General features: G+C 40.7%; 1 protein-coding gene across 1 annotated transcript; it reads left to right on the top strand.

Moving 5' to 3' along the window:
• Positions 1–24,149: 24,149 nt before the first annotated feature.
• On the top strand, positions 24,150–26,352 carry LOC121516232 (THAP domain-containing protein 1-like). Its single transcript, XM_041797390.1, has 2 exons — positions 24,150–24,819; positions 26,322–26,352. The coding sequence occupies exons 1-2, from the start codon at positions 24,248–24,250 to the stop codon at positions 26,338–26,340; spliced, it is 591 nt and encodes a 196-aa protein (XP_041653324.1). The 5' UTR covers positions 24,150–24,247; the 3' UTR covers positions 26,341–26,352.
• The last annotated feature ends 249 nt before the right edge of the window (positions 26,353–26,601 follow it).

The following is a 26,601-nucleotide window of genomic DNA, read 5'->3' on the forward strand; positions in this document are numbered from 1 at the left end:
AGGATGATTGGATTGAAAGGGGTCATGGCTGAAAGGGGTTGTCTCAAAGCTTAAGTATGTAGATGTCCATTGATGATTACTAGAGCAGGAACAGGTGCAAGGAAAGGGGGGACAGGAAAGTGGGTGGTTACTAATGAATGAAACGGTGAATGGAAATGAAACAGTCTTCACTAAGCTTCATTTCAATCAGGAGAGACTTACACGAGTTTGACAATGATTTATTTTACAAGTTTGGACATGTTTGGCAAATTGTGAAATGTCTTTGGCGTATATACTCCATCATGATGTCATTATGAACTTGAAGGGGTAGTGAGGCAGACAGCACGGTAGGATTCCCCCAGAATAAGTTTGTGAGATTAGTGAGCAATCATCTAGACCAATTGCTCTAACTTCACATATTGGAAAAATTATGCAAAAGATGATAACGGAGAGATTAACATTTTACCTAGAAACGAGAGATTCGCTTTCTCCATTTCAGAGTGGATTTAGGAAAGGGAGAGGAACAATGGATCTAAGAAAAGCCCAGGTTAACAAGGAATGTGTCATGGTTGTGTTTTTTGAAGTTGAAAAAGCCTGGTATGAAAAGAAAGAATTTTGGTTAAACTGTATAAAATGGGTGTGAAAGGAATACATTTTAACTGGATTTAAAACTTTTTGTTCAGTAGAAGTATTCAAGTCAAGATGGGTAGAGCTGTATCCACAAAGCATATGGTGGAGCACTCCGCAGGGCACTGCCATCAGTCCGTTGTTTTATTCAATCATGATCAATGATTCTTTTTTCTAATATACATGCTGATATTGGTCAGTCAGTATGCTGACAACAGGGCACTGTGGAAAAGACGGAAAAATTTAACATTCATCCAAGATAAGATACAGAAAGCAGTAGGGGTTGTTGGAAGGTGACCATACTCATGGAGTTCTCAGTAGAAAAGAGTAAAACTGTTGTTTTACTAGAAATGATCTAGGAGATACAACTATACAGATGTATGGTAGAACAAGTCCACACTTTTTAGTTTCTAGGAATATTGCTTGATACAAAATTGACATAGAACGATTATATAAATAAGATGGAGAAAAGATGTAAGATGGTTTTAAATGTAATGAGATATCTGTCAGGATCAGAGTGGGGAACTAGTCGAAGTGCTTGAAAAATATTCATGTCACACTAATTAGATCAGTCGTAGACTATGGCTGTTTAGTATACAGAGGAGCAACAAAAGCTGTTGCAGAAGATAGAGGCTATACAAATCAAGCATTAAGATTGTGTTGAGGGTCTCTAAGGACTTCTCCACCTAATGCTGTTCAAGCTGAGATTGGAGAGATGCCAGTTAACTTGAGACATAAAGAATTACTGATGACATACTGGCATGGGCACGAGAAGGTTGATGCTGGGAGTATGAGCACAGACAACGTTTAAACAATCACAACTTAAAAATATTTAGCCTCGTTTTTACAGCAAGGTGTCATACATTTCCTGTCCGAAGCAAATGAAATGTATTCTAAATATGATATTATTCCATATAAATTAATTAATTTCTTCAACCTTACAACAATCGTTATCACGTCAGGTCAAACTGCATTGACAAGTCTTGTCTGCATGCAGGGCATGCAGGTAGTCGAGTGGTCAAGGCACACACCATATACACAGGCGGCCCAGGTTCAAATCCAGCCTGTGGCACCATTTCCCATATATCTCTTACCTGTTTCTAAATCTATCCACTGTCCTCCTCTATCTAAAAAAGGCATGAAAAGGCCCAAAAATAAATCTTAAAAAAAGTCTTGCCTGCATGCAACTCACTCTTCTGCAGGATCTTGCAAAAGAAAACAGCCTTTGGGGATGCAGGTTTTCTGGGTGGCCTGCATCCACAAACTCAGGAGCTGCTGAGAGAGGTGGAAAAGTTCATGGAACTTTGCCTCTTGTCTGTGACCTCTTCTAAAATGTCCATCTCTACACTTAAGGGGTTGAAAACATGGTTAAGGAGCACTGTGACTAAAAAAAGACAGACACACATGGCTTAATGCCATTTCAACACTATTGTTAAGAAATTCTTGTCTTATTACCATTTCATATGTGAGACCACCTTACACCAGCCAATAACTGCTTTTATAAGTTACTCACCTATGCAACTTAGTTAAGTGCAATCTTCCTCGATCCTACGCTCAAAGTAATACCTATTCAACCCATATTTTAACGTTTATCATTTTTGAGCTAAATTATTACATTACCCGACAGGGCTGATGCCTTTGAAAATTTCATTAATTAGTCGCATATATTACAAGTTTCTCCTTCCCCAAGCAGACCACAGTGCTTAACTCCTCAACATCTGAGAATAAACACAAGATTAATTTATCAAATTTTCTCTTATCCTTTAAAACACACTAAGTCACTACAGCAGTCTTTTCCCAGGGCATCAAATCAAGAAAAAGCATCTATGTCATTCCCTTGACCTCCGATCTTGAGATTTAGGGCCCATACTGGTAATCTATTCATCACGTTCTCTGCTCGTAGCCTCATTCCTGTCAAAGCGAATGAAGGCACACGTCACATATCCTCAACTTCCAGTCTTAAAAAACCCTCATTCAAAATGAGCATTAACAAGTAGTAATATCCAAAGGCAATGTCCTGAACACCAATGTTGGTCGTTAAAGTCCAAATGTTCAAACATGAGACTTATTTTCTGCAACCTAAACAGTCTCAATATCAATCGACCACAGAGTTAAGGGCCCCTTGCTTTGCATTCCTGTCAAATCAATAGTTGTAAAACATCAGACAACTTTAACCTCTGGTCTTCACAAACTCTTGTTAACCCTTCAGTACAATACAAAGCAAATTGAAGATAGAGAAAGGAAAATAAGCAAGCTCTCACCACCGTATTCACTCAGGTGATGACATCAGGCACAAACTTGGATCCAGGTCAGTTACCACAGCAGGAAAGGGAGATACCCGTTCACTTTACCACTCAGCTTCAGAACAAATACAACATCCTTGATTCACAAGACTTCCCTCCTCTATCCCAGGCTCCATCTACCTCCAGGTCTCTTGGAGATCTAAACCCTAATCGGTGTTGAAACACAGTCGGCCATAACAGCAGCCTTTTTGGGGATAACTCAGAGATTCATCAGAGGTTTGCCAATCTGTTTCCACCTCAGGGGCCCTTCGATTTCTCGAACATGCAGTACATACCTCATTATCTTCACGACTGATTTCCAAACAGACTTCAAACTTCTCGACCCATAGCCATATCATGCTACCTTCTCATCATATTCTAAATCAACAACAGCAGTTTGCAGATATCCTTGGCAGTCTTTCTTTCACTCCAACTGTTTAATTCAAATCAATCAAACATCAGAATAATGTTCCATACCTACCGCCAAATTCGATACCAGCTAACCTGCATCACCAAACATCTGTTTCAACCCAGACCTTAAAACAAACTTTACTTTTCTCAACAACCTGAACCATTTCAAGCTTTGGTGACATCTAGTCTCCAAAGAACCTTTTATATCGTCAAAAACAGCTGACATCAGATCTCCTAATTCACAGTCTTTAAGCTCAACTGCTAACCCTTCATCTGAAAGAGCCATATAACTTAACAGAACCATGGTTCAAATTTACCAAACTCAAACTCAAACCCAATAAACTAGTTACTCTTCTATCGTCACAATCCGGCTAACATCAATAACGTTCACTTGCTCCTCATCATAGAAATCTTTTTGGGGCTCCTTACTGAGAGCAACAAGGAGATGTCCCCCCCACCCAAAGTCTCTACCCCTATGGTTTCCAGACATTGTATCAACAGCAGCAGACACCATCAAGTCATTGGACCCCTCCGTCCAGATCCCAAGTTTTCAAACTCATCCGTCTTAGATCAACCTTCACTACCAACACAAATCCCAATTCTTCAGCATTCCTCAGATTCAGCCAACTCGAGATGGCTCACATCATCTCTACATCCATCCACTTGGTTCCTCATACTCATCCCTTCGCTCCTCGACCTTAATCTTCTTCCCTTGGACACTCAACCTTCATCCTCTTCCCTTTGCCCCTCGACCCTCATCCCTCAACCTTCATCCTCTTCTCTTCACCCCTCGACCATCTTCTTCCCTTAGCCCCTTGACCTTCATCTTCTTCCCTTCGCCCCCCCAACCCTCAACCTCTTCCCTCTGCCCTTTGACCCTTAACCTCATCCCTTCATCTCTCTATTTCTCCACCATTTCGTCATTTCAAATTGAACTATTCAAACTTATATCTGACTAGCGCGGTCTTTGTTAGTGAATTCTCATTCATACCTCTCAGAGGACTTTTTGGGTATACTGGGTCATAACTAGAAGCATGTTAACATCATGAAAATGTATAGATTTTGTATAAAACTCCAAAATCGCTGTTTATACGCTTCACTTTGCTCATCCTCAGGTCCCCATCCTCTGATGCAGCTGACTGTTGATGTACAGTGAACGTATTGCGCCACTTTCTCTTAGTGTGGCTGCTCTTTTGCTGTTTCTCACACCATTACACACCCCAGGACAAGACAGGGGCGGATCTACCAGGATGGCATGGGGTGGCAGTCGCCACCCCAGAGAACCCCCTTGCCACCCCAGCTGCCACCCCAGCTGGCAGCCTTCAATGCAAGAAAAAGTTTTGGTTCACCTGACTTTTTACGCGAGTTAACTTTGATGTCCGATTGCAAGTGTAGGCAACACCTGATGAGTGGCCCCTCCCCTCCCCCCACGGTGATGACTGCGGGAGGACTTGGCACAGCTGATCGCACGGAGCAAACAAGGTAAATAAACTATCCATGAAGAGATGGCAATCATCTGAAAAGTGTATGGAGTTGTGGTGCTGATACAAATCTGGCTGAAAACCTATGGCATCATATTTATGTCAAAAAGGACAAGTGAGATTAAACATACCCATGAGCAGGTTACACTATTTCACACATGCAGGTTTAAGCACCGCAGGAGGTATACGGGCATTCGGCTGTGGCAGGCCACTTTCTCCCCCTCCCCTCTCACTCGCAGGTGCCCGTGTACCTCCCGCAGTGGTTAAAATTACGCGGGAGGACTTAAAACCTGCATGTATGAAATAGTATAACCTGCTTGTGAGCATGTTTAATCTCGCTCGCCCTTTTTGACATAAATATGACGCCAGAAAAACACAATCAACACTAACCTGAGTTTGCGTGTATCGTTTGCTAGGTCCGACATCAGGTCTGTTTAATGTAGGAATACTTATTGAAGTTTTTAATGCACGCTCAAATGTTCGATGTCACTGAGTAGAGTCCCGTTTCAGAGAGAAGGATCAAATAAAAAATAGGCTGAAGCAGACAATTTTATTTTATTGGGTATTTAGCAAATCTCTCTCATGACGATGTTTTATTCTGATTGTCCAATGTTTGCATGCTTTAAAGATCTTGTAGTAAGCCAAAATGAACACTTAGGTTTCTATTGTAACAAGTATGGTTCTGATAGAACTCATACCGTCTGTAAATAATTTGACACATTATTTGAAAGCAAAAGCCTAAATACAGCCTATAGCCTGGATGTATAAAGGCTTCAAAATAAAACATCTAATTAAGGACTTACAGTAGAACTTTATTCTCATAATGTAGCTATTGCTACAACCTTGCAAATTACCCAGTTTAATCTAAAAATATCAGATTTCATACCCATATTTTTTATCACTTTAATCTTTCAGTATTACAACTTAAATGTCAAAGTGTTTATTTTGTTATTTGGCCCCTATACTCCATCATCCTCTGCTTTGCCGCTGAAGCAGTCCAACTTTTTCTCAAAAATATCTTTATACTTAAATTTTGTTGAATCACCTTCTTGAAATGGGCCCCTGGATGTACAACCTTTTAAAGGCTTAACAAACCCATTCAGCTCCTATAGAAAGCTCTTATTGACTGAAAACTTTGAATCTTACATATATCTGTTTGGGTTCCAGCTCACACTGCAGGCAGTGGAATCAGACAGTTACTGGGAAAACAACAGCCATTTACACACCCAGCATTTAATGTTAAGATTTACACCATTATATATATTTATATATGGCTGTTAAAATTTGATGAAAATCACAGTAAAGTCCTTTAGAATTTTATATAAGGAATGGGAAAGATGACAATGTAAATTTTCTCTCACTAAAGCCTGCATGGTTGAAATAGAGACTGATCAAAGAGGGAAAAAATGTTCTAATAAAAGTGTTTGCTTTGGAGGGATTCAGTAGAAAACTTGTGGGGGACTGTGTTCTGTGTGCAATGTGTTTAGACCTATTATAGCATCTGAAGTTGAAATTCCAAAATTGAGAAAGGCATGCACACCAGATCAAAATGTTCTACTGTGTGTTGAAATACAACCTGAGTTAAACATGCCTTATCAGTGACAGCTTCACATGGTGTTGTTAGTAGTTAATACATCTTTTAATCAGTAAAGCTCTAAGTTTTAATCCTTTTTCCTCTAGACAACCAAATCCAGGTGTGAAACAGGACCGTTTCCCAAAGAACCTTCATGGAGGAGTCTAAAGAAGGTTCCACAGTCCAAAGATAGGACTAATTGTTTCCCTTCCTGACATTTTCTCTGACCTGAAGAATGTTTTTATTTCAGCTGGTTAGTGCTGTGATTAAAAGAAGATCAAACTCAAAGACAGTGGTCTCTGTGCTCATGTCAGATCTGATTACTTTTATATACATCCACATTTTCAGTTATCAGCTGGTTTTCTGTTGATGTATTGAAGCTTTGAAAGTAGTTAATTTATCAATCAATCAATCAACCAAACTTTATTTACATAGCACTTTTCATACAAGAAAATGTAGCACAAAGTGCTTTACACACAGACAGATAAATTAAAAGAAGATAAAAGAGGGTATGACCCAAGTCCACAATGTCTGACACCCCACCCCCCCGGCCACACACACACACACACACACACACACACACTCAATCCATCCACAGTAATGGTAGAAATGCAACATAAGTAAGACACTGGTAGAACAGGAAAATGTTTAAACCCAGTACGTACACAAGAAACGCCATCTTGAAGGTTTAAAGTGAGTAAACACTGGAGGTTAGGTTAAAGTGTAAAATAATTTTAAAAAAGGGTGCTGTAATGAGAATAAAAACACTAAAAGGTGAAGGCAATATGCTCAAACAGGGAAATAAAACACTTAAAAAGAACTCAGGAAAAGACAGTAAAACAAGAGGATAAACTACTAAAAGATCATTCTGAAATTAAAACAGAATAAGATAAAACCTAAATTACTAAAACAGATTTAGATGGGCATATTAAATTCAGGTAAAAGCTAGACTAAAAAGGTAAGTCTTGAGTTTGCTTTTAAAAATATTAACATTTGGCGCAGCCCCTTTATACTGGATATATGATAATGAAATCTGTACATAAAATGATTATTGCACACAAGTTGGACTAATGATTGATAGCTGATAGAAATATCCCATGTTAACACTGTTAAACATCAGTGAAATTTTTTTGTGATTAATACACTTATTGTATCAGCCTTTGTGTAGACCACTGCTGGTGTAAGAGTGTAAAAAGTAGTATGTTGTTGTAAGGCGGCATATTTTAGTTATTTGGTAATAATTTGTTCTGTTTTTGTCTTTCACCATGTATATTTTTATTTATAATTTTACTCATGTGCCTCAGTAAGGGAGTCAAACTTTACTGAGTTAACATACCTTAATTTGGAGGCTTTTCATATAAATATCAATTGATAACGTGATTGAATCAACAAATACACTTTGCCATGGGTTGCCATCCCTAAAAAATCTCCTGCCACCCTCGTGCCACCCCAGGAATATTTTTCTAGATCCGTGCCTGGGACAAGAAGACGTTGTGTTTTCTATATCTCAATCACGCCAGAGTTATTATTTTTATTTCCTCTTTCTACTGCTTATCACTACTGTTTCATAGCTGTTGTACATTTACGCATGCATATACTTAACAACAAGCACCGTTTAGCTGCTTTTCTCCTAGCTTCCCTGTCCTCTTTCAACACAGCTTAGATTAGCTTAGCCTTGGCTTATGTGTCTGCCTCGGTCTGTTCACTGTGCCAGATGTTCAAATTCTCCCTGTCCTCCTTCGCCGATAACGATACATGTATATAATGTAGTTTATTTGGAGCTTTGGAGGACAGGGTAATGCTTTTGGAACCGGGACTCCACGACACTGAATCCAAACCTTTATTTTCTGCTCTTGCTAGCCAGACCCCTGTAGCCAGGACCTGCCGACCCAGTTGGATCGCCACCAACCGCTTAATGTTTCGACCAGATCAGATTTCCCCGGGTCTGCGACACACCCGCTGAAAATAAAGCTGATGGATGGATGGATATATCTACTTTCCCAAGGGAAAAGCAAAGCATCCAGTAGCTGCTTACAAACACAAAACGTCTCCTACATTTACGCCCCCCCCCTCCCCCTCCCTTTATCAACCACAACATAATTTACACAGACTTCAACTCAGACGTGACACAATTTACCACAACAATTTATACTTACTACTTTATACTCTAACAAATTAGACTAGAACCCAAAATTACATATAAATTTAAAGACAAAACAAATACAAACCTTTACAGATGAACTTAAATTAGCCTGTTTACAATTTCAAGCAGCAATACATTTTGACCTGTGCAAGAAGAAAACCTGTGCAAAAAACTTACAGCCACATAGCACTGTCTACACCTAGTGCTGTCAATTGATTAAAAAATGAATCAAGTTAATCTCATCACTAAGCTGTGATTAATCATGATAAATCACAGCATTTCTTTAGTTTTAGTAATTTTTAGATTTTTAAACGTTCTTATTATCAAGTGTTTATTTTCATTATTTTAACTTTATGTACAGCACTTTCAAAGGGATTTTTACTAAAAAATGTATTATTATTATTATTTTTATTTGTAAATCAAGATTTAAGAACTACTAATTTCTTGCATTTTTGTTTGAGATAAATTAGTACAAGTATGGTGTTTAAATGAAGAAAAATTAAACTAGAGTTTTCAAACTTATTTGTGGTATGTAAATCAGAGTGTCTTAATTCACTGAACAATAACATTTTTAACTGCAATGGAGCCCAGAAGACAAACACATCAGGTACAACATACAGTCGAAACCAGAAGTTTACATACACTATATAAAAAGGCACATAAACTTTTTTTTCTCACCGTCTAACATTAAATCAGATTAAACTTTTCCTGTTTTTGGTCAATTAGGATTACCAAAATTATTTCTTTTTAGCTAAATGCCAGAAAAATGAGAAAAGGTTTTTTTTAGACACTTTTTATTACTTTCTTCAAAGTCAGAAGTTTACATACACTAAGATTACTATGCCTTTAACAATTTTGGTAAGCCCAGATGATGATGTCATGTCTTTGGAAACCTCTGATAGGTTTACTGACAACATTTGAGTTAATTAGAGGCATACCTGTGGATGTATTTTAAGGCACACCTGAAACACACTGCTTCTTTGTGTAACATCATGGGAAAATCAAAAGAAATCAGCAAAGGTATCAGGAAGAGAATTGTGGACTTGCACAAGTCTGGTTCATCCTTGGGTGCAATTTCCAGATGCCTGAAGGTGCCACGTTCATCTGTTCAAACAATTATACGCAAGTATAAACACCATGGGAATGTCCAGCCATCATACCGCACAGGAAGGAGACGGGTCCTGTGTCCCAGAGATGAATGTGCTTTGGTCCGAAAAGTGCATCTCAACCCAAGAACAAAAGCAAAAGACCTTGTGAAGATGCTGGCTGAAGCTGGTAAGAGTGTGTCATTATCAACAGTCAAACGAGTCCTGTACTGACATGGGCTGAAAGGCCACTCTCCCAGGAAGAAGCCATTACTCCGAAAGAAACATAAAAAAGCCACATTACAGTTTGCAAATGCACTCAGGGACAAAGACCTTAATTTTTGGAGACATGTTCTGTGGTCTGACAAAACTAAAATTGAACTTTTTGGCCATAATGACCATCGTTACATTTGGAGAAAAAAGGGTGACGCTTGCAAGCCTGAGAACACCATCCCAACTGTGAAACATGGGGATGGCAGCATCATGTTGTGGGGTTGTTTTGCTGCAGGAGGGACTGGTGCACTTCACAAAATAGATGGCATCATGAGGAAAGAACTTTATGTGGAAATACTGAAGCAACATCTCCATCAGCCAGGAAGTTAAAGCTTGGGCGCAAATGGGTTTTCCAAATGGACAATGACCCTAAGCATACTGCCAAACTGGTTACAAAGTGGCTTAAGGATAACAAAGTCAATGTTTTGGAGTGGCCATCACAAAGCCCTGATCTCAATCCCATTGAAAATTTATGGGCAGAGCTGAAAAGGCATGTGTGAGCAAGGTGGCCTACAAACTTTGCTCAGTTACACCAGTTCTGCCAGGAGGAATGGGCCAAAATTCCTGCAAACTATTGTGAGAAGCTTGTGGAAGCATATCCAAAACGTTTGACCCAAGTCATTCAGTTTATAGGCAATGCTGCCAAATACTAATGAAATGTATGTAAACTTCTGACTCTCAAGAAAATAATTAAAAAATTGTCTTAAAAAATGATCCCTCTCATTATTCTGGCATTTAGCAAATAGAAATAATTTTGACCAAAAACAGGAAAAGTTTAATCTGATTTAATGTTAGACAGTGAGAAAAAAAAAGCTTATGTGCCTTTTTATATAGTGTATGTAAACTTCTGGTTTCAACTGTAACTTGTGCTGTAAAATGAATGATCAGGTGTGCTGTTACCCCGATGTAGCTGAAGTTGCTTACTGATGTCCAGTGGTCTCTCGTCAGTGAAATAAATGTAGCTCGGGCCAGCTGCTCCACTTTGTTGCCTTTTTAGCTGTCATACAGTACAGTACAGATTCTTATGCCAGTAGTTCTTGTAGGTGTTCTGTGGTACGGGTCATCAGAGGTAACTCGGATGATGTCTTGAAGGCCCTTGTCGTCAACGATGGCGATGGTCTGCAGTCTACGGTGACCTATTAGCGATTGCATTAGTTAGCTTAGTAGTTGTTGTTTTTTTGGGGACAAATCTGGGTCTACTGGTTTGCGCCAGTGTAGCTTGGCGTTATGACTTGATCCTGTGTTGTTGTAAGCATCTTTGCTAGCATTAGCAACATTAGCTATCATAGCTTGATCCCATGTTGTTGTTAGCATCTTTGCTAACATTAGAAAAGATGCGTTTTGCCCGGAGGTGGTACTTCAGACACATTGTGCTTCGGTGTAAAAACAGTTCATCACCGCAGTATTTTTTTCCAGTCCACACTAAAGGTGGTACTTAAAAAACAACCAACCAAACCCCCCCGGAAAAAAAAAACAAAGGCCGCTCTTTGATACAAGTGTCCATATTCCTCACTACCCCCCATTTCATTAACTAATAAAAACCGGTTTTACATCCATTTCATTAACTAACATAATTTGTTTTCACATCCATTTCATTAATTAACATAATCTTTTTACATGTCCGTTTCATTAACTAACAATCTGTTTACATGTCCATTTCATTAACTAACATAATCTGTTTATATGTCCATTTCACTAGCTAACATAATCTGTTTACATATCTACATACATACCAACAAATATTGATACATATTAAGAGGCATATCTCCTTGCTTACTTTGCATCAATATTACTCTAATTTTTTCTTATCCTACTTTTCCCCCTCTTTCTTTTCTTTATCAAAGCATGTATGTTTCAAATGACCACTCCCTGTACCCTCTCACATGGTCTTAAGTCCCTAATATAGGCCATAAATGCTTTCCATGTCTGACTGTGTTTTTTGGGGGGGTATCACTTAATCGGGCAATTATATTTTCTAAAGCCGCTGTTTCTGTCACAACTTTCAACCATTCTGTGATCTCTGGCTTCTGTGGATTCTTCCAGTTACACAGAATTAACCTGGCTGCTACCATACATTCTGTTATTACAAGTGCTGACTCTGCTTTCATAACACCTACAGGTATTATAGATTTGTCTCCTAACAAACAGAGTTTTGGAGACTCAGGTATAGGCTGTTCCAGCCAGTCTTCAAGACTTTACGGCACCAACTTCCAAAATGGTAAAACCACGGAGCAGCTCCATATAGCATGGAAAAATGTGCCTACTTCATTTTTACATTGCCAGCATTTATTATCTTTTGCTAAGCCCATTCTACATAATTTCAGAGGTGTAAAATAATATCTATGTAAAATCTTATAATGAATAAATTTACTTCTTGCATCTCTCATGGCCCTACATCTGACATAAATTCTTGCTATAAATCGTTCCCACGTTCCATATCAAGGTCCTTTTGCCATATTAGTCTTAAACTTTCACAGATTCCACTGTTGTTATTGGGCAATTTCTTATAAACTGCTGAAGCAGATTGTTGAGTACTAGGGGAGTTAAAAAAAAAATTCTTAATTTTTATTATTTTGTTCTTTCTCTACTCTCTTCAGCCCAAAAGTTGATCCCAAAGAACACTCTCTTTAGAAATCCTTAAGGACATGTATCCCTCTTGCCAGCCAGGTGTCCCAAAGGAGATTTTTTTTTTTTACCTATACAAATTGATGGATTATTCTATACTGAGGAGTAGTTCTGTTTATATGGTGAGACTCTTAGAATTTTATGTGCTTTTGTCAATGCCCATTTTGAGTGTTGTAGAATCAAATTCCCTCCTATCTGCTTTCCTGTATCTTTTTGTGATAATATTTCAATGACTCTGAAAGGTGCTGTGATGGCCTTCTCTATGTTTACACACGCAGGGTTAGACTCATATTTTGTCCAATGTCTTACCAACTTTTTCATCTCAAATGCTGCATTATATAGTTCCATATTAGGGAGCGCTAATCCTCCACTCTCTCTTGAGGCTAGAAGCTTTTTAAAGAGATTCTGGGTTCTTTTCCATTCCACAAAACATCTTTTATCATTAGATTATATTTTTTAAATGTTTCTTCAGGAATATTAATGGGAATCATCATAGAAATGTAGTTAACTTGTGGAGCAACCACCATCTTTATGATATTAATTTTTCACCATAAGGTGAGATTTATTAATTTCCATTTATCCAAATTTGTCTTGATTTTACGTAAGGGAGCCATGTTTATAGAGATTATGTGCTCTAAATTTGAACATAAGTTAATGCCTAAACATTTCATTCCTACCGAGACCCACTTGAACTGAAATACACTGAGTGTAGATTGGTTACATCACTGCAGTACACACAACTTTTGTTTTATCCAGACTTCCATTAGGCAGCTTTTTAAATGAAAATTTGCCGTGAAGCACTCACTCATCACTGCTGGCTGCATTTGACTCGCCTTTAACCTTTTAACCCCAGGGTTGAAAACACCTGTGCTGGAGGAAGTTGTGGTCAAACTTAGTCATGTGGTTTCATTGCGTTATTAATTTTTAACGTGTTAAGCTTTCCAGATTAATCACAAGCATTAACATGTTTATATTAACAGGCCTATCTACAACAGAAAACATATGATTTGAATATGGCCCAAGCTAATGTGTCACACTTTGTTACTGTTTTTCAGTATACAGGTCTGTGTGTATTCATAGCATAGTTGCAAGATGTGTAAAGGGCGCAAGAATGCTGGCTGCACTTGATCCCAAGTATGCAATATGTAATGGTCTGGGCACCATTTTGTGATCAGATCTTCTCATTTGTTATATTAGTGCAAAATGTGCATATGAGGTGAGGGGATCTTCTCACAGTATCTGAGTTACAACGATTATTCATTACTTCAACATCTGAGTACAGTACATATATTATATTACTAATATACGTATGTATTATATGTATTAGTATAGGTTTCTTGGTGCACATACACTTATGATCTGCTGCATTTTACCACAGTACTTTACTTAACAGTAAGTATGATCTATTAGTGCACATGTGCATGTGGGGTGAGGTTTTTCACAACAGTAATTTCAGTTACAGTTAGTACATTACTTCATGCAAATGTGTATGTGACATAACTGAGATGTCTTCCTGAGACTACAGACTAAAGAAGACTGTGGCCATAGTGAACTGTACTGTAGGGGCTACAGATGTAAGCACGCATAGTGTCCTGGGGCCAAAGCAGAATCAGCTTTATTGGCCAAGTATGCTTTTACAGCAACGCCTTTGACTCTGGTAAGCTTTCTTCTCAATGTACAGGAAGGACACACTACATACAACTTCATAGACTTCATACACTTATTTGTACAGATGGTTCAAAGGACTCTAAGAATGGGTCCACTGGTTTTGCTTTTGTCATACCAAGGTTAAACATAAATGTTAAGAAGAGAACACAAAATCATTTAGCAGTATATACAGTTGAGATGTTGGCAATAGTAATGACATTACACTGGACAGAACAGAACAAAATAGAACAGATTATAGTGTGTTCAGACTCTCTTTCAGCAGTGGTATCCTTACACTCCATCTCATCCTAAAGCAGACCATCTATATATAAAATATACAAAACACTATTCAGATTGCACAAATTGCAATTGGATGTCAGGTTTATGGGGGTACCAGTTCATGTGGGTACCAGTGCATTGGGGGATTGAGGGAAATGAAATGGATGATCATCTAGCCAAACAGGCCCTTAGGCAGGAGAAAATTATGAATGTGAAATTTAGTAAATCAGAGACTAAAGTGTTGATAATGAGTAAAATTATGAGCAAAAGGTATGGGATGAGGGACAGAAAGGACGCCATTTGCACAATGTTAAGGAGAAAGTGTGAAGAATAAACACATTAGGGGTAAACAGAAGGGAACAGATAATGCTTGGAAGACGAAGGCTTGGGCATGCAGGATTAAATAAAACAATTCATTTAATCTGAAAAAATCCAACAGGTTTGTGTGAGTGTGGGATGGAAGAGAAAAGTGTGGAACAAGTAATCTGTAAATGTAAGAAATATAAAACAAGCAGAGAAAAGCTGAAGAATGAACTAAGGAGATGTGGGCTACAATTGTTAACTCTTAAAAATATATTAAGTGATGAGAAAAGTAAATTTAAAGCCTTTTTTGAGTTTTTGAAAAAAAAAAAACTGGGTTATCAAAAAGAATATAATTTTATTCATATTATTTATTTATTTATTTATGGGCTATTTTACCGAATTTGTGTGAATTGGAGTCCCATACTAAAAAAACATTTTAAAGACAACTAGATATTCCCACCCTTGATATTTATTAATGTCATGTTATGATCTGTTCAATTCAAATGCATTAGCTCAGACAGCATTACATTAAATTAATAAAATGTCCTCCTTTTTATGTGACTTTTTATTGGGAAGTGGCTGTCCCAAACTCTAATGCCTCCATTTCAATGAATGAAAATATCCTTTAAATGATTTTTTTCCATTTTTTTTAAGATGGGTTTATTTATATATCTTTTTGAGGAAAGTTAAAAGATTCAAATTAATTTTGTGGTTTTGTTGTGAATTCAATAAAAAAAAACTGTCCCATGTTTTCTTGTCACTACTGAAACAAGGTGAGTTAGGGTACATAGCTGCACAGCTATAAAAAAACAAAATTTTACCAACAATAAAGACAGACATCCTCTGTCTAAAGGCCACATGGTTAGTACAGGAGTACTACCGTTTTTAAGTTTTTGTGTTGCAAAGTCTGACAAATCAGATGTATTTGTTAATTGTCAATACTGAACACATAATTTCTACAACTAAATACATGTTTTTGTTTTTACCAAAAGATGCATCGTTTTTATTTATGAACATCTGTTCAAATCTGTGACTGCTGGACATTCTAGCCTAGCATTGCTGAGTTGTTACTGATTAACTAAAATTGTCACTACCGAAACAGTCACTACTGTAACATATGTTAAAGTTACGGCTGTGCCTTCATTGTTTTGGTAAAGACAAAACGAATTGATGTCAGTTATTTTTAGACCAAAGAATTGATTTCTTTTAATGTTATACAGCTTTTCCTTCACCATTATTTTTGCTAATGCTAGAATTACAGTGATCATTGCTCTATCTTTTTACATCAGTTTTTCATCTATGATCATTACTACAACAATTTTATTGAATCCCAGAGCAATTTGACTTCACTACTGTGATAAATTAAAGCTGGTCTTCTTATAATAGTGTATAGGGTATTTATCATGATTAACGCTGGCCACATCAGAGAGTACGGTGACTTCGGTTATGAATTGGCACTATAAAAACATTGATTGATTCACCAAGTGACTAGCTGTGGAAAGTTCACACACACTGATGCCTTCTTTATCGATTTTAACCAAGCAGCAACCTCCAGTCCTGAAAAATGAAGCCAATGCAGAAGTGCAAAAAATTGCAATACCAAGTGTGTCCACTTGAGACTGGCTGCAGGAACACTGGAAGTCCTGTCTGAATACATGTTGAACATTCATGTGTCATTAACTAATGTCTTCATGTGCTCTCACTGTACAGGGGGTGAATTTTTTTGTATCACAGTCGTTTAGATTATATTTAGCAAAAACCTCACTATGCACTGATTGGCGCGTCTCATTTGATTGACAGATAGCTGGACAGGCAGGAGTTACGTTTCTGTCAACCAGAATGCTAGCTTGCTAGCTGACAGGAAGTGGCAGGCCGTTAGGTTGATCAAAAGTTTGGTTGAGACAGCGATTTCAATATGGAGCCCACCGCGGATTGGCTTCAAAAGCAATTTTAAGTCTGCCTATTGTAAGCAAATGGCTGACTTCACACAAGCTTTGTCTAATTTTTTCAACAGTCTATGGTTTTAACTTTCATTTGTGCTTCAACTCTAAAGTTTGTATTAAATTCTTTCTGTTATGTACCTTTTGGTCCATTCAAACAAATGGATATGGAAGTTGATAATAATGTATTATTTTCAATTGATAAGAAGGTTATAGTCCCATTCCTTGTCTTAAACATGCGTATGCAAAATTGGTTGGAAGTTGACCCATCGTCTGGGGAGCAGTGGGATGTACCTGCACACTAAAAAATGATGGGTTAAAAATAACCCAATTTGGTTTGTTTTATAACTCATCCGCTGGGTCAAGATAGCACCAGCCCAGCATTAGTTAATTTAACCCTTCAAGATGGGTTTGTCCATTTTAACCTAACAGATGAATTAAATATTTCACCCAAATGCTGGGTCAAATTAACTCCAAATCTGGGTAAATTCAATCACACATATTAGTTACATACTCTAAGTGATGTTTATTTTGAAATTCATGCTTTATTGTGAACATTTCCAGTTTCCGGGTTCCGGTTTCTGTGCTGTGTGCTGCTAACTTCACTGTGCTTTCCCCTGAGGCTGCGACCATCCCCCACGGCACTGAGGAGAGGTGATCACACCTGCAGCGAGTTTCCTCATCAGCACTCTCTACTAGAGGCCTCCTGAAACTCTCCCCAGTGCCAGAGTTTGCCGACTACTCACTAGTGGTAACCTCAAGCTCACGGCTCCTTCACTCACGAGAATCTTTTGTAAATCTCCAGTGCTTACCTTTTTGTGCTTTTTACTAATGTGTCTCTCCTTCCCTTTCAGTGCCTCCCTCACCGCTCACCCACAGCCCAGCTTCAGCATCCTCTCCCCTAAGACTCTCACTCCCTGGATTCCCCCCTTCCCCCAGCATATTCACTGTTCAATAAATCTGTTAAACCTGTCATCCGCCTCTGCATTCTGGGTTCAACACCAACTACACACCACAGAAAACTCTGGCCAGCATGGACCCAGCAGATCCGGACCCAATCAGAACCACCATCTCTCATCAGGGACAACATCTTGGACAACACGAAAGAATGCTTCACGGGATCATGAAATCTCTGCAGGCCCCTCAAGTCACCACTCTCTCCGACCAGCTTCAAGCAGCCAGTCAGCTCCTCAGCTCTTCCCCTGATCCCTCACCAGTGAGTAACCCTTCCACTTCCCTTGTAGATTCACCTTCCCCTCCCCTCCTCCCGTATAAAGAACCTTATGTACCTCCACCAGAGAGTTTCGCTGGCGAATAGTGCCAGTAGTTTTTTTGTTACGTTGTTCTTTAGTGTTCGACCAGCAGCCCAGTAGCTATCCCACAGACAGGGCCAAGATAGCTTATGTTATAAATCTTCTTTGAGGAAAAGCTTCAAGATGGGCAACTAGTATTTGGGAACGGGGTTCTCCAGTGTTAGCTTCTTTTCCTGAGTTTTCTAGTAAACAATGTAGAGTTTTTGACCACCCCTACAGGGCCAAGAGGCCGCCAAGAGTCTATTCTCCCTTTCCCAGGGCTCCCAGTCAGTCGCTGATTTCTCCATAGATTTCCGCATCACTGCTTCAGAGAGTGGGTGGGGGGAACAGGAATTAAAAGGTATCTTTCTTAGGAGCTTATCAGATGAGCTGAAAGATAAGTTAGCTTCCCAGGATGAACCTGACTCCTTGAGAATCTTATTTCTTTAGCTATCAGGATTGATAATCGGCTGAGGGAAAGACGGAGGGAGAAGGGCCAGTCAAGACCTACCAGGCCCTGTAATTTGGCTCCCTCTTCAGGCCAGCCGCTCCATCTCTCTCCTGTCGCCACCAGAGCTAGTGTTTCTCCTCCTTCTCTCTCCCCTGATGAGCCTATGCAGTTAGGTCGAGCTAGACTAAGCCCCAGTGAGTGTCAGAGGAGGTTCAACCTTAAACTGTGTATTTACTGTGGTCAGGCGGGCCACTTCTTAGCCTCATGTCCCCAGACGCCCAAAGGGCAGGCTCACTAGTGAAGGAGGGTGCACTGGTGAGCCACACTTCCTCTTCCCCAAGCTCTCCCCCCGTATCTCTGTTCCTTCCTGCCTGCTGTGGGAGCGGGATTCACTCCCCCTGCAGGTCTTGATTGACTCCGGTGCTGACGATAATTTCATTCAGGACGAATTAGTTCAACAGCTCCAACTACCCCTAAAGCCTCTAGCATCTCCCAAGATTGTTACCACTTTAGATGGTAGGGTTTTAGCCAAGGTAACCCATCGCACCATTCTCCTTACTCTCATTATTTCAGGCAACCATCGTGAGGACATTCAGTTTTTTGTTATTCCCTCTCCCCATTCTCCCATTGTCCTTGGTCTCCTTTGGTTACAGCTTCATAACCCCCAGATCAACTGGAAAACTGCCTCCATTACCAATTGAAGCATTCATTGCCACTCACACTGCCTTCGCTCCGCTAACCCCTTTGCTTCTCGTCCCATTGTCACCCCCTGTCAGTCAGACCTCTCTAGTGTCCCCTCAGAGTACCACGATTTAGCGCCTGTATTTAGCAAGGAGCTGGCAGTTTCCCTACCCCCACATCGTCCCTATGACTATGCTATAGACCTCCTCCCTGGTGCCCCCCTTCCCAGTAGTCGTCTATACAATCTCTCCTGACCTGAGAAGGAGGCCATGGAGACTTACATCCAAGAGTCTTTAGCAACCGGTCTCATCCGTCCCTTCTCCTCTCCCCTAGGGGCGAGTTTCTTTTTTGTTAAAAAAAAAACAGGAACACCAGCAACACGTCCATCTAGTCCTCCAGAGGCTCCTAGAGAACAAGCTTTATGTGACACCTGAAAAGTGTAAGTTTCACTCCCCCTCAGTTAGTTTTCTAGGGTACATCATTGCTCAGGGTCAGCTCAAGTCAGATCTGACTAAAATTCAGGCAGTCACAGATTGGCCCATCCCTACCACCCGTAAAGAGCTCTAGAGATTCCTAGGCTTTGCAAACTTTTATCGGAGATTCATTCATAACTACAGCAAGGTAGCACCACCCCTCACGAGACTTACCTCCTCCAGCTCCCCCTATCGGTGGTCCCCGGAAGCGGTGGATGCTTTGCCCACCTTAAGACTCTGTTCACCTCGGCACCTGTGCTTAAACACCCCGACTCCTCACTCCAATTCATTGTGGAAGTGGACGCCTCTGATACTGGAGTCAGGGCCATTCTATCCCAGAGAGACCCCACAACCCAAAGACTGCATCCCTGTGCCTTTTTCTATCGGTGATTATCCCCTGCTGAAAGGACTTACGACGTGGGCAATAGAGAGTTGCTGGCTGTGGTCTGGGCTCTACAAGAGTGGAGTCACTGGCTGGAGGGCATGCACCAACCCTTTTTGATATGGACAGAACATAAAATCTCGCCTATCTGCAGTCTGCACGCCATCTAAACCCTTGCCAGGCCCGGTGGGCCCTCTTCCTCAGCCGCTTTGATTTCACCCTCTCCTACAGACCCGGTCCTCAGAACACCAAGCCGGACCCTCTATCTCAGGTGGACTCCTCCTCCGTGGATCCTGAGAAACCAGACCTCATTCTTCCTCCTTCCTGTGTGGTTGGAGCAGCTTCCTGGGAGATCCAATCCATTGTAAAGGAAGCGCAGAAACAACAGCCACACCCTGGTACCAGACCACCTGACCATCTCTTCGTCCTGGACTCTGCAAGATCTCCAGTGCTCCAGTGGGCCCACTCCTCTAAGCTTACATGTCACCCAGGTTTCCAGAGAACCCTCCAGTTTCTCCACCAGAGCATCTGGTGGCCTGGTATGACTCAAGACACACGTCAATTCGTTGCAGCCTGCTCTGTCTGTGCCAGAGGCAAATCCTCTCATCTCCCCCCTGTTGGCTTGTTGCACCCTCTACCCACTCCTAGACACCCCTGGTCACACATTGCACTGGACTTCATTACCGGACAGCCTCCATCAGAAGGTAATACAGTCATTCTAACCATTACTGACAGGTTTTCTAAGTGTGTGCACTATGTTCCCCCGCCCAAACTCCCTTCCGCCCTCAAGACTGCATACTTACTAGTGTTACATGTGTTTAAACTTCATGGTATCCCCAGTGATATAGTTTCAGACCGCGGACCTCAGTTTATCTCACAAGTATGGAAAGAATTCTGTGAGGAGTTGGGCATAACAGTCAGCTTGTCATCAGGATATCACCTCCAGACCAACGGCTAGACAGAGCGGGTGAACCAGAGCTTGGAGGCCGCTCTGCGTTGTGTTGCCGCGCACCATCCAGTGACCTGGAGTTCCCACCTTCCCTGGGTGGAATACGCCCACAATTCCCTCACCTCCTCGGTCACAGGTATGTCTCCATTTATGTGCTGCTTCAGCTTTCAACCCTCTCTGTTCCCCGAGCAGGAGCAATCTGTGGCCGTTCCCTCCGTCCAATGACATCCGCGGAGGATAAGGGAGGTGTGGAGGACCGCCAGGGCTGCGCACACGGCGGAACGGAATAAGACACTGGCTGACATTCATAGTTCTCCTTCTCCTGAGTACCGGGTCGGACAGAAGGTCTGGCTCTCCTCACGTGACCTGCCCTTGGAAACTGAGTCACATAAGCTGTCTCCTCGTTTTGTTGGCCCTTTTGAGATCGTGAAAATTATTAACCCCTCTGCAGTCACACTCAGGCTTCCGGAGTCCATGAGGATACACCCCACTTTCCATGTGTCCCTTCTCAAGCCCGTGGTATCCAGTGACCTGAGCCGACCGTTGCCCCTCCTCCCACCCTACGCCACGAGCCACTCTCCTCCCATAGCTTTGCTATGAGGAGGAGAGTGGCTCGTGTGGCTCGTGTCGTTGCCCCAAGCCCCTAAAAATAGAAATTGTTTGAGGAACCTGAGCCTAGGGTTAGCTCTAGGGATCAACTGATTGATGGTAGCCTCATCTAATAGATGAAAGCTCTCCTCATCAATTTCCTCCTCTGAAAGACAAAAATAGGAAACACTAAGACATCTTTGTTTTTACAACAGAAGAGCAGAAAACAGAAAGGTGTGGCTAATTGCATTGAATCTATAGCAATAAACACGTATTTTCCATTTGTGGCAAGATGGGCTTCAGTACACGTTTAATTTTTGCTTTATAGTTAGTTTTATTGTTAGAGAACTTTATATTTAAAGTTAGTCTTATTTTTTGGATTTGTTTAATTCTTAAAGTGGTTTTATTTAGGAATATTTTTACCTGGAAATTAATTTAATTTTGTCCAAAAACGCCACCTAGGGGAATTTTACCCCCAGGACATTACTCAGAAAAGCACCTCTTGCACTCAACAGTAAAAGGTCACACAGGTTCGTACTCACCAGGACAGAGACGTACGTGTTCCAAAGAATTGACAAACTTTATTGAACAATATAAGGTTTAAAATAGAAATTTTCCATAAATTCTATCAAAATTCATTCTATCAAAAGTATTGCACAGTCCAAGTGGCCCAATAAATTAGACGTTATGGGCCAGAATTAAGGGAGCAGGGCTGAGGGCTTACCGGGGGGCGAGGACTAAATGGGGAAGGGCAGGGAAGGGGTCCTGGAGTTATCACCACACTTGAAAACCACACACTATCTGAATTGACACCTAAGTGCACTACTGTACAGGACTGTGAAGGGACCACTACCAGGGAATCGTCCAGCCCCCTGCCCAACAGCTCCTGTCCGGGGGAAGAAAACAGCAATTAATCCAAGGGTCCACAATATAAATATTCAGGCACTGTGCCTTTAAAATGCCTATACCATTCACACACACACACACACACCCACCTACACACACACACTTAAACCCAAGGGGGACTACACAAATCGACCCTAAATGAAACCCAAAAGAATAAGAAATTAAATTAGTAAATTAACACAGATGTTGTTACTCTAAAATAATCCTTAAGACATTTGTGGTATTACTGTCCTGGTCTAAAGTGTCAAACATTAGTACATTAGTCCAGAACCGAGATCACTGATGAAATGGGCAGTTAAAAAGAAGCAGACAAAACAGAGTAGACAAAAACGACGGACAAAATGGAGTACAAAAATGGCAGTAAAAGCCAGGAAGCGGAGGCCGAAGATGCCAAGTCCTCCACCCCGGTGCACGGCTTAGCCTAAAGCATGCACAGATAGGCATAATTACCACAGCATATTTCACATGAACTTCATTTAACAAGGAATAAGTACATTTTCAAACATACCAGAACAGAAGTGCTGAATCATAATAAATAGAGGAACCGCTGCAGAGCTGCAGAGCCACGGCACGGTACTAAAAACAGCCACAGACCAGATAAATCAGTTTTAGGCTTTTTGAACAAATACCACACAATAAACAAAAGGAGACAATAAGCAGCCTACCTCTAAAAAAGCCACAGTGCAAACTCAGCACCACTCACAGCCTCTCCAGGTCTCACCGGGTCAGACAGACATGCCAGCCCGCTGCAAAGTGAGAGAGCAGAGGCAGATATAATGCCAATTACGCATGCTTAAAATGTGCCAAAAAGAAATTACTGAGGGGCCTTACCTTACACCAACAGCAGACATTCACAGAAACAGCACCCAAGGAAGCCACGCTGACGGTGGGCAAGCCAGCAGCACCACACCACGCCAAACAACGCGGAAGTCTGTCTCCAGGAAGACGCCAGGAGGCATGGCACAGCACACAGCTTTATTGCAGCGCCGCACCACCTCACAATCAAGGTGCCAAGTGGATAATCACCTACAGCCTCACAGCACTGAGGGTAGAGGGAGGGAGGAGAAACTTCACCCTGCCACACCCACCCCCTCCTTTTGCATTGTCGTCCCGACAATGGAGGTAAAGACAAAATAAATGCTATTTTCTAGCACCAAGGCCTGTGGAAAGCAGACTGGACATTGGACACAGCCTGGGAAGATTCAACTTCTCCAGCCATACTAGCAGCTGCCTGAGGGGTGGTGAACATTAGAGTGGTAACCCGCTGTGGTATGGTTTGTTTGTCGCACCGTCACCTGACTGTCACTGGATTGGCCAACTAGAGGCAAGGAGGAAACCAACAACTGAGGGTTCTCCTGCAGTGATGGAGTTTCAGGGACAGGGATAGCTCCCTCAGGAGCGCAGGGTCTCGGACTCGACCCAAAAGAAAATCGACTGGGAGCTGTGGTTCTCAACCATACATTAGAAAAAAGGGAGACTCCCCAGTGACCTGACAAGGTGTAATATTGTAACAAAACAATACTTGTGGAAGACAAGAGGCCCAGTCTTGTGTTCATGACACTGGCAATGTGTGTAGTAGGCTATGGAGAATTCTATTGAACCTTTCACACTGCCCATTACCAGCTGGATGGTATGGTGTTAAACAAGACTTTTCAACCCTGTACAAACAATAGCCCTTATGCGGAACGTCACGTGACCAAAACCGGAAAACAGGTTGGCGGAGTTCCTGTGTGCGCAGCGAACTAGGGGCTGATGACATGATGGTGAAACAGAGGTGTCTGTACCAATTTTTATTTACAGTTGTTAGCATTTTAACAACCCGAACTTGCTAGAGTATTGTTTTCTTTATCGCTGGTGTCTTCGGACAAAAGAAGAATATGTCGTTAAGACCAACAAAATACCAGAAGCGGGAAAATCGTAACAGTGACTTCTGCTGTGTACCACAGTGCGCCATGTCGGGGAAATTCAACTCCACCATAAGTTTCCACCACTTTCCAAAGGATGACACCTTAAGAAAAATATGGATACGTAATGTGAGACGTGAAAATTTCGTCATTAAGAGGACCACAACAGTCTGCAGTTGGCATTGCCTCTCCACGGACGTCATCCAAGGTGGGAGACGGCGTTTAAAGGAGGATGCTGTACCTGTACTTTTCGCCTGGAACAACTACTCTCTGCCGGTAGCCAGACCGAGTGTCTGGGAGAGGACACAGCGACCAGAGGAGGAATTAATAGAAGAGGAAGAGATGAATGTTGATTTCTTACTTCAGTGCCATGATTACAATGCAAGACCAGAACCAGCAGCTCTGGATACAGCACAGGAGATAATTGAGGCGCAGCAGCTGGTGATAGAGGAGCTGAGGAAGAGACTGGAGGAGATCTCACTGAAACAATCGTTTGGTTTGGAGAGGTTTCTGGCATCAGATGATGACATCAGATTCTATACCAGGTTTGTGTGATGCCATGATATAATCCCTCTTATTATTTAATAACTGATCATAATTCTGTTGCATGCCTAGATTGTGTTTATATTCATGTATCAGCTTTTATTCATATTGGATGACTATTAAGAGCAATTTTATGTGGACACCATGTGAACACATGACCATATTAAAGTAAATAAATAAAAGCAATATAGGATAGACGTTAGCTTTTGGAGCTAAAAATATAAGTTAAAAAAAGCTTACAGTAAAGCTTACACTACACCTAATACTTGTCAAGTTTTCTTGACATATTCAGAAAGTTAATAATTTGTGAATTATACTAAGAAGTGTTCCTTACTTAAAAGCCTGCCCCTCTCATGTATTTAAGGGGGGTTGACAAAATATCAGGAACATCTCTCGGTTTAATGCACTTCTCACCAGTACCCACTGCCACCTCAATAATACTCATTTAGAAGAATTAGCAGGTTTCTGACAGTGTTAATACAATTTAGAAAAAAAAGAGAGGTTTTGGTTTGCCAGCTACCGCCATCTTCAGGCATTTTGGAGACAGATTGAACCTGCAACAAAGAGAATTGTGCGTGTTGGTACATGTTCATCCACTCCCAGTGCAACAGTAGCTCTTGACAATTCCACTGATCCGCCTCGTCGACCGGTAGGCATAGTTTATACATCATATTTTTGTTTGAGCAGCTATTTGATAAGTTGGTACCTAATAACAGTACTATGTAGTGATGCACCCAATATTTGCAAACCAAAATTAATAATTTTTTCCCAAATGTGGCATTTTTTGATGACTTGATCAAATAGCAGCCAGCATGGAGCGATAGCCATAAAATGCAGCAAAAATGTCATCAGTTTGGAAGCATGTGAAGTGTCTGAGAATTATGAGAAAAGCAACTTACATGCTTGTAGGAAAAGAAGCTTCTGTTCATATAGAAGAACTTGCCACTTTTTATGAAGAAGTAAGCAAAGTAGTCCTAGGTCATCTTTGATTCCTTTGTTTTGGGTTTATCTTCTTTTTTTCAATGCATCTTTCAATACATTTTTGTAAGCCTGCAAATTAGATATATGTTACACTTTCAGCACTTAGTGATAGGACTAATACAAGCTCAAAAAGGTCAACTAAAATGTTATAATTTTACTACTTTATAAAATTAAGTTATTGTGCTTTGTTGGTATAATGTCTGTTGGACTGTTAGAAAATGTTCAGTGTTCAAGAAATATTTTTACCTTGTAATTTGGTGAGTTTTTTTTTCTCTTGAAAAGCACGAGTAAAGCACATGTATTTAATTTATGCAATAGTGAAAAAATGGGCAAAACTACTGAAAATGCTGTATGGTATTCAGTACTCGGTATTTATCCAAGTGTTTCATTATAATTGGCCACAAATTTCTTTTCAGTGCATCACGACTACTATCTAATTCATCCAATTAAAAAAACGCATTTAAGTCCAGAAAGCGATTATTGTTATAACCACTAAGACTTGTCCCCTCTGCTCCCCAACCAGAGCTGCTGCCTTTCAATGATTGATGAACTGTTCCTGTGTCTTGGTGTACCTGTCACTGGGTCTGAAGGAGAGAGATCTGGGTGATCGTTTCAACATTCATCAGTCTACCGTCAGCAGGATCATCAAAACTTCAATTTCTTGTACACCTTACTCGGCGCTGTTGGGATATGGATGTCTCCTGAGACAATAAGAACAACAATGCCCAGTGTGTTTGGCAAGTACTCTGACACCCAAGTCATTATTGACTGTACAGAAATGAGATGTCAGACGCCATCATCTT

This window comes from Cheilinus undulatus, linkage group 10 (assembly GCF_018320785.1).
Source record: "Cheilinus undulatus linkage group 10, ASM1832078v1, whole genome shotgun sequence".
NCBI lineage: Eukaryota > Metazoa > Chordata > Actinopteri > Labriformes > Labridae > Cheilinus > Cheilinus undulatus.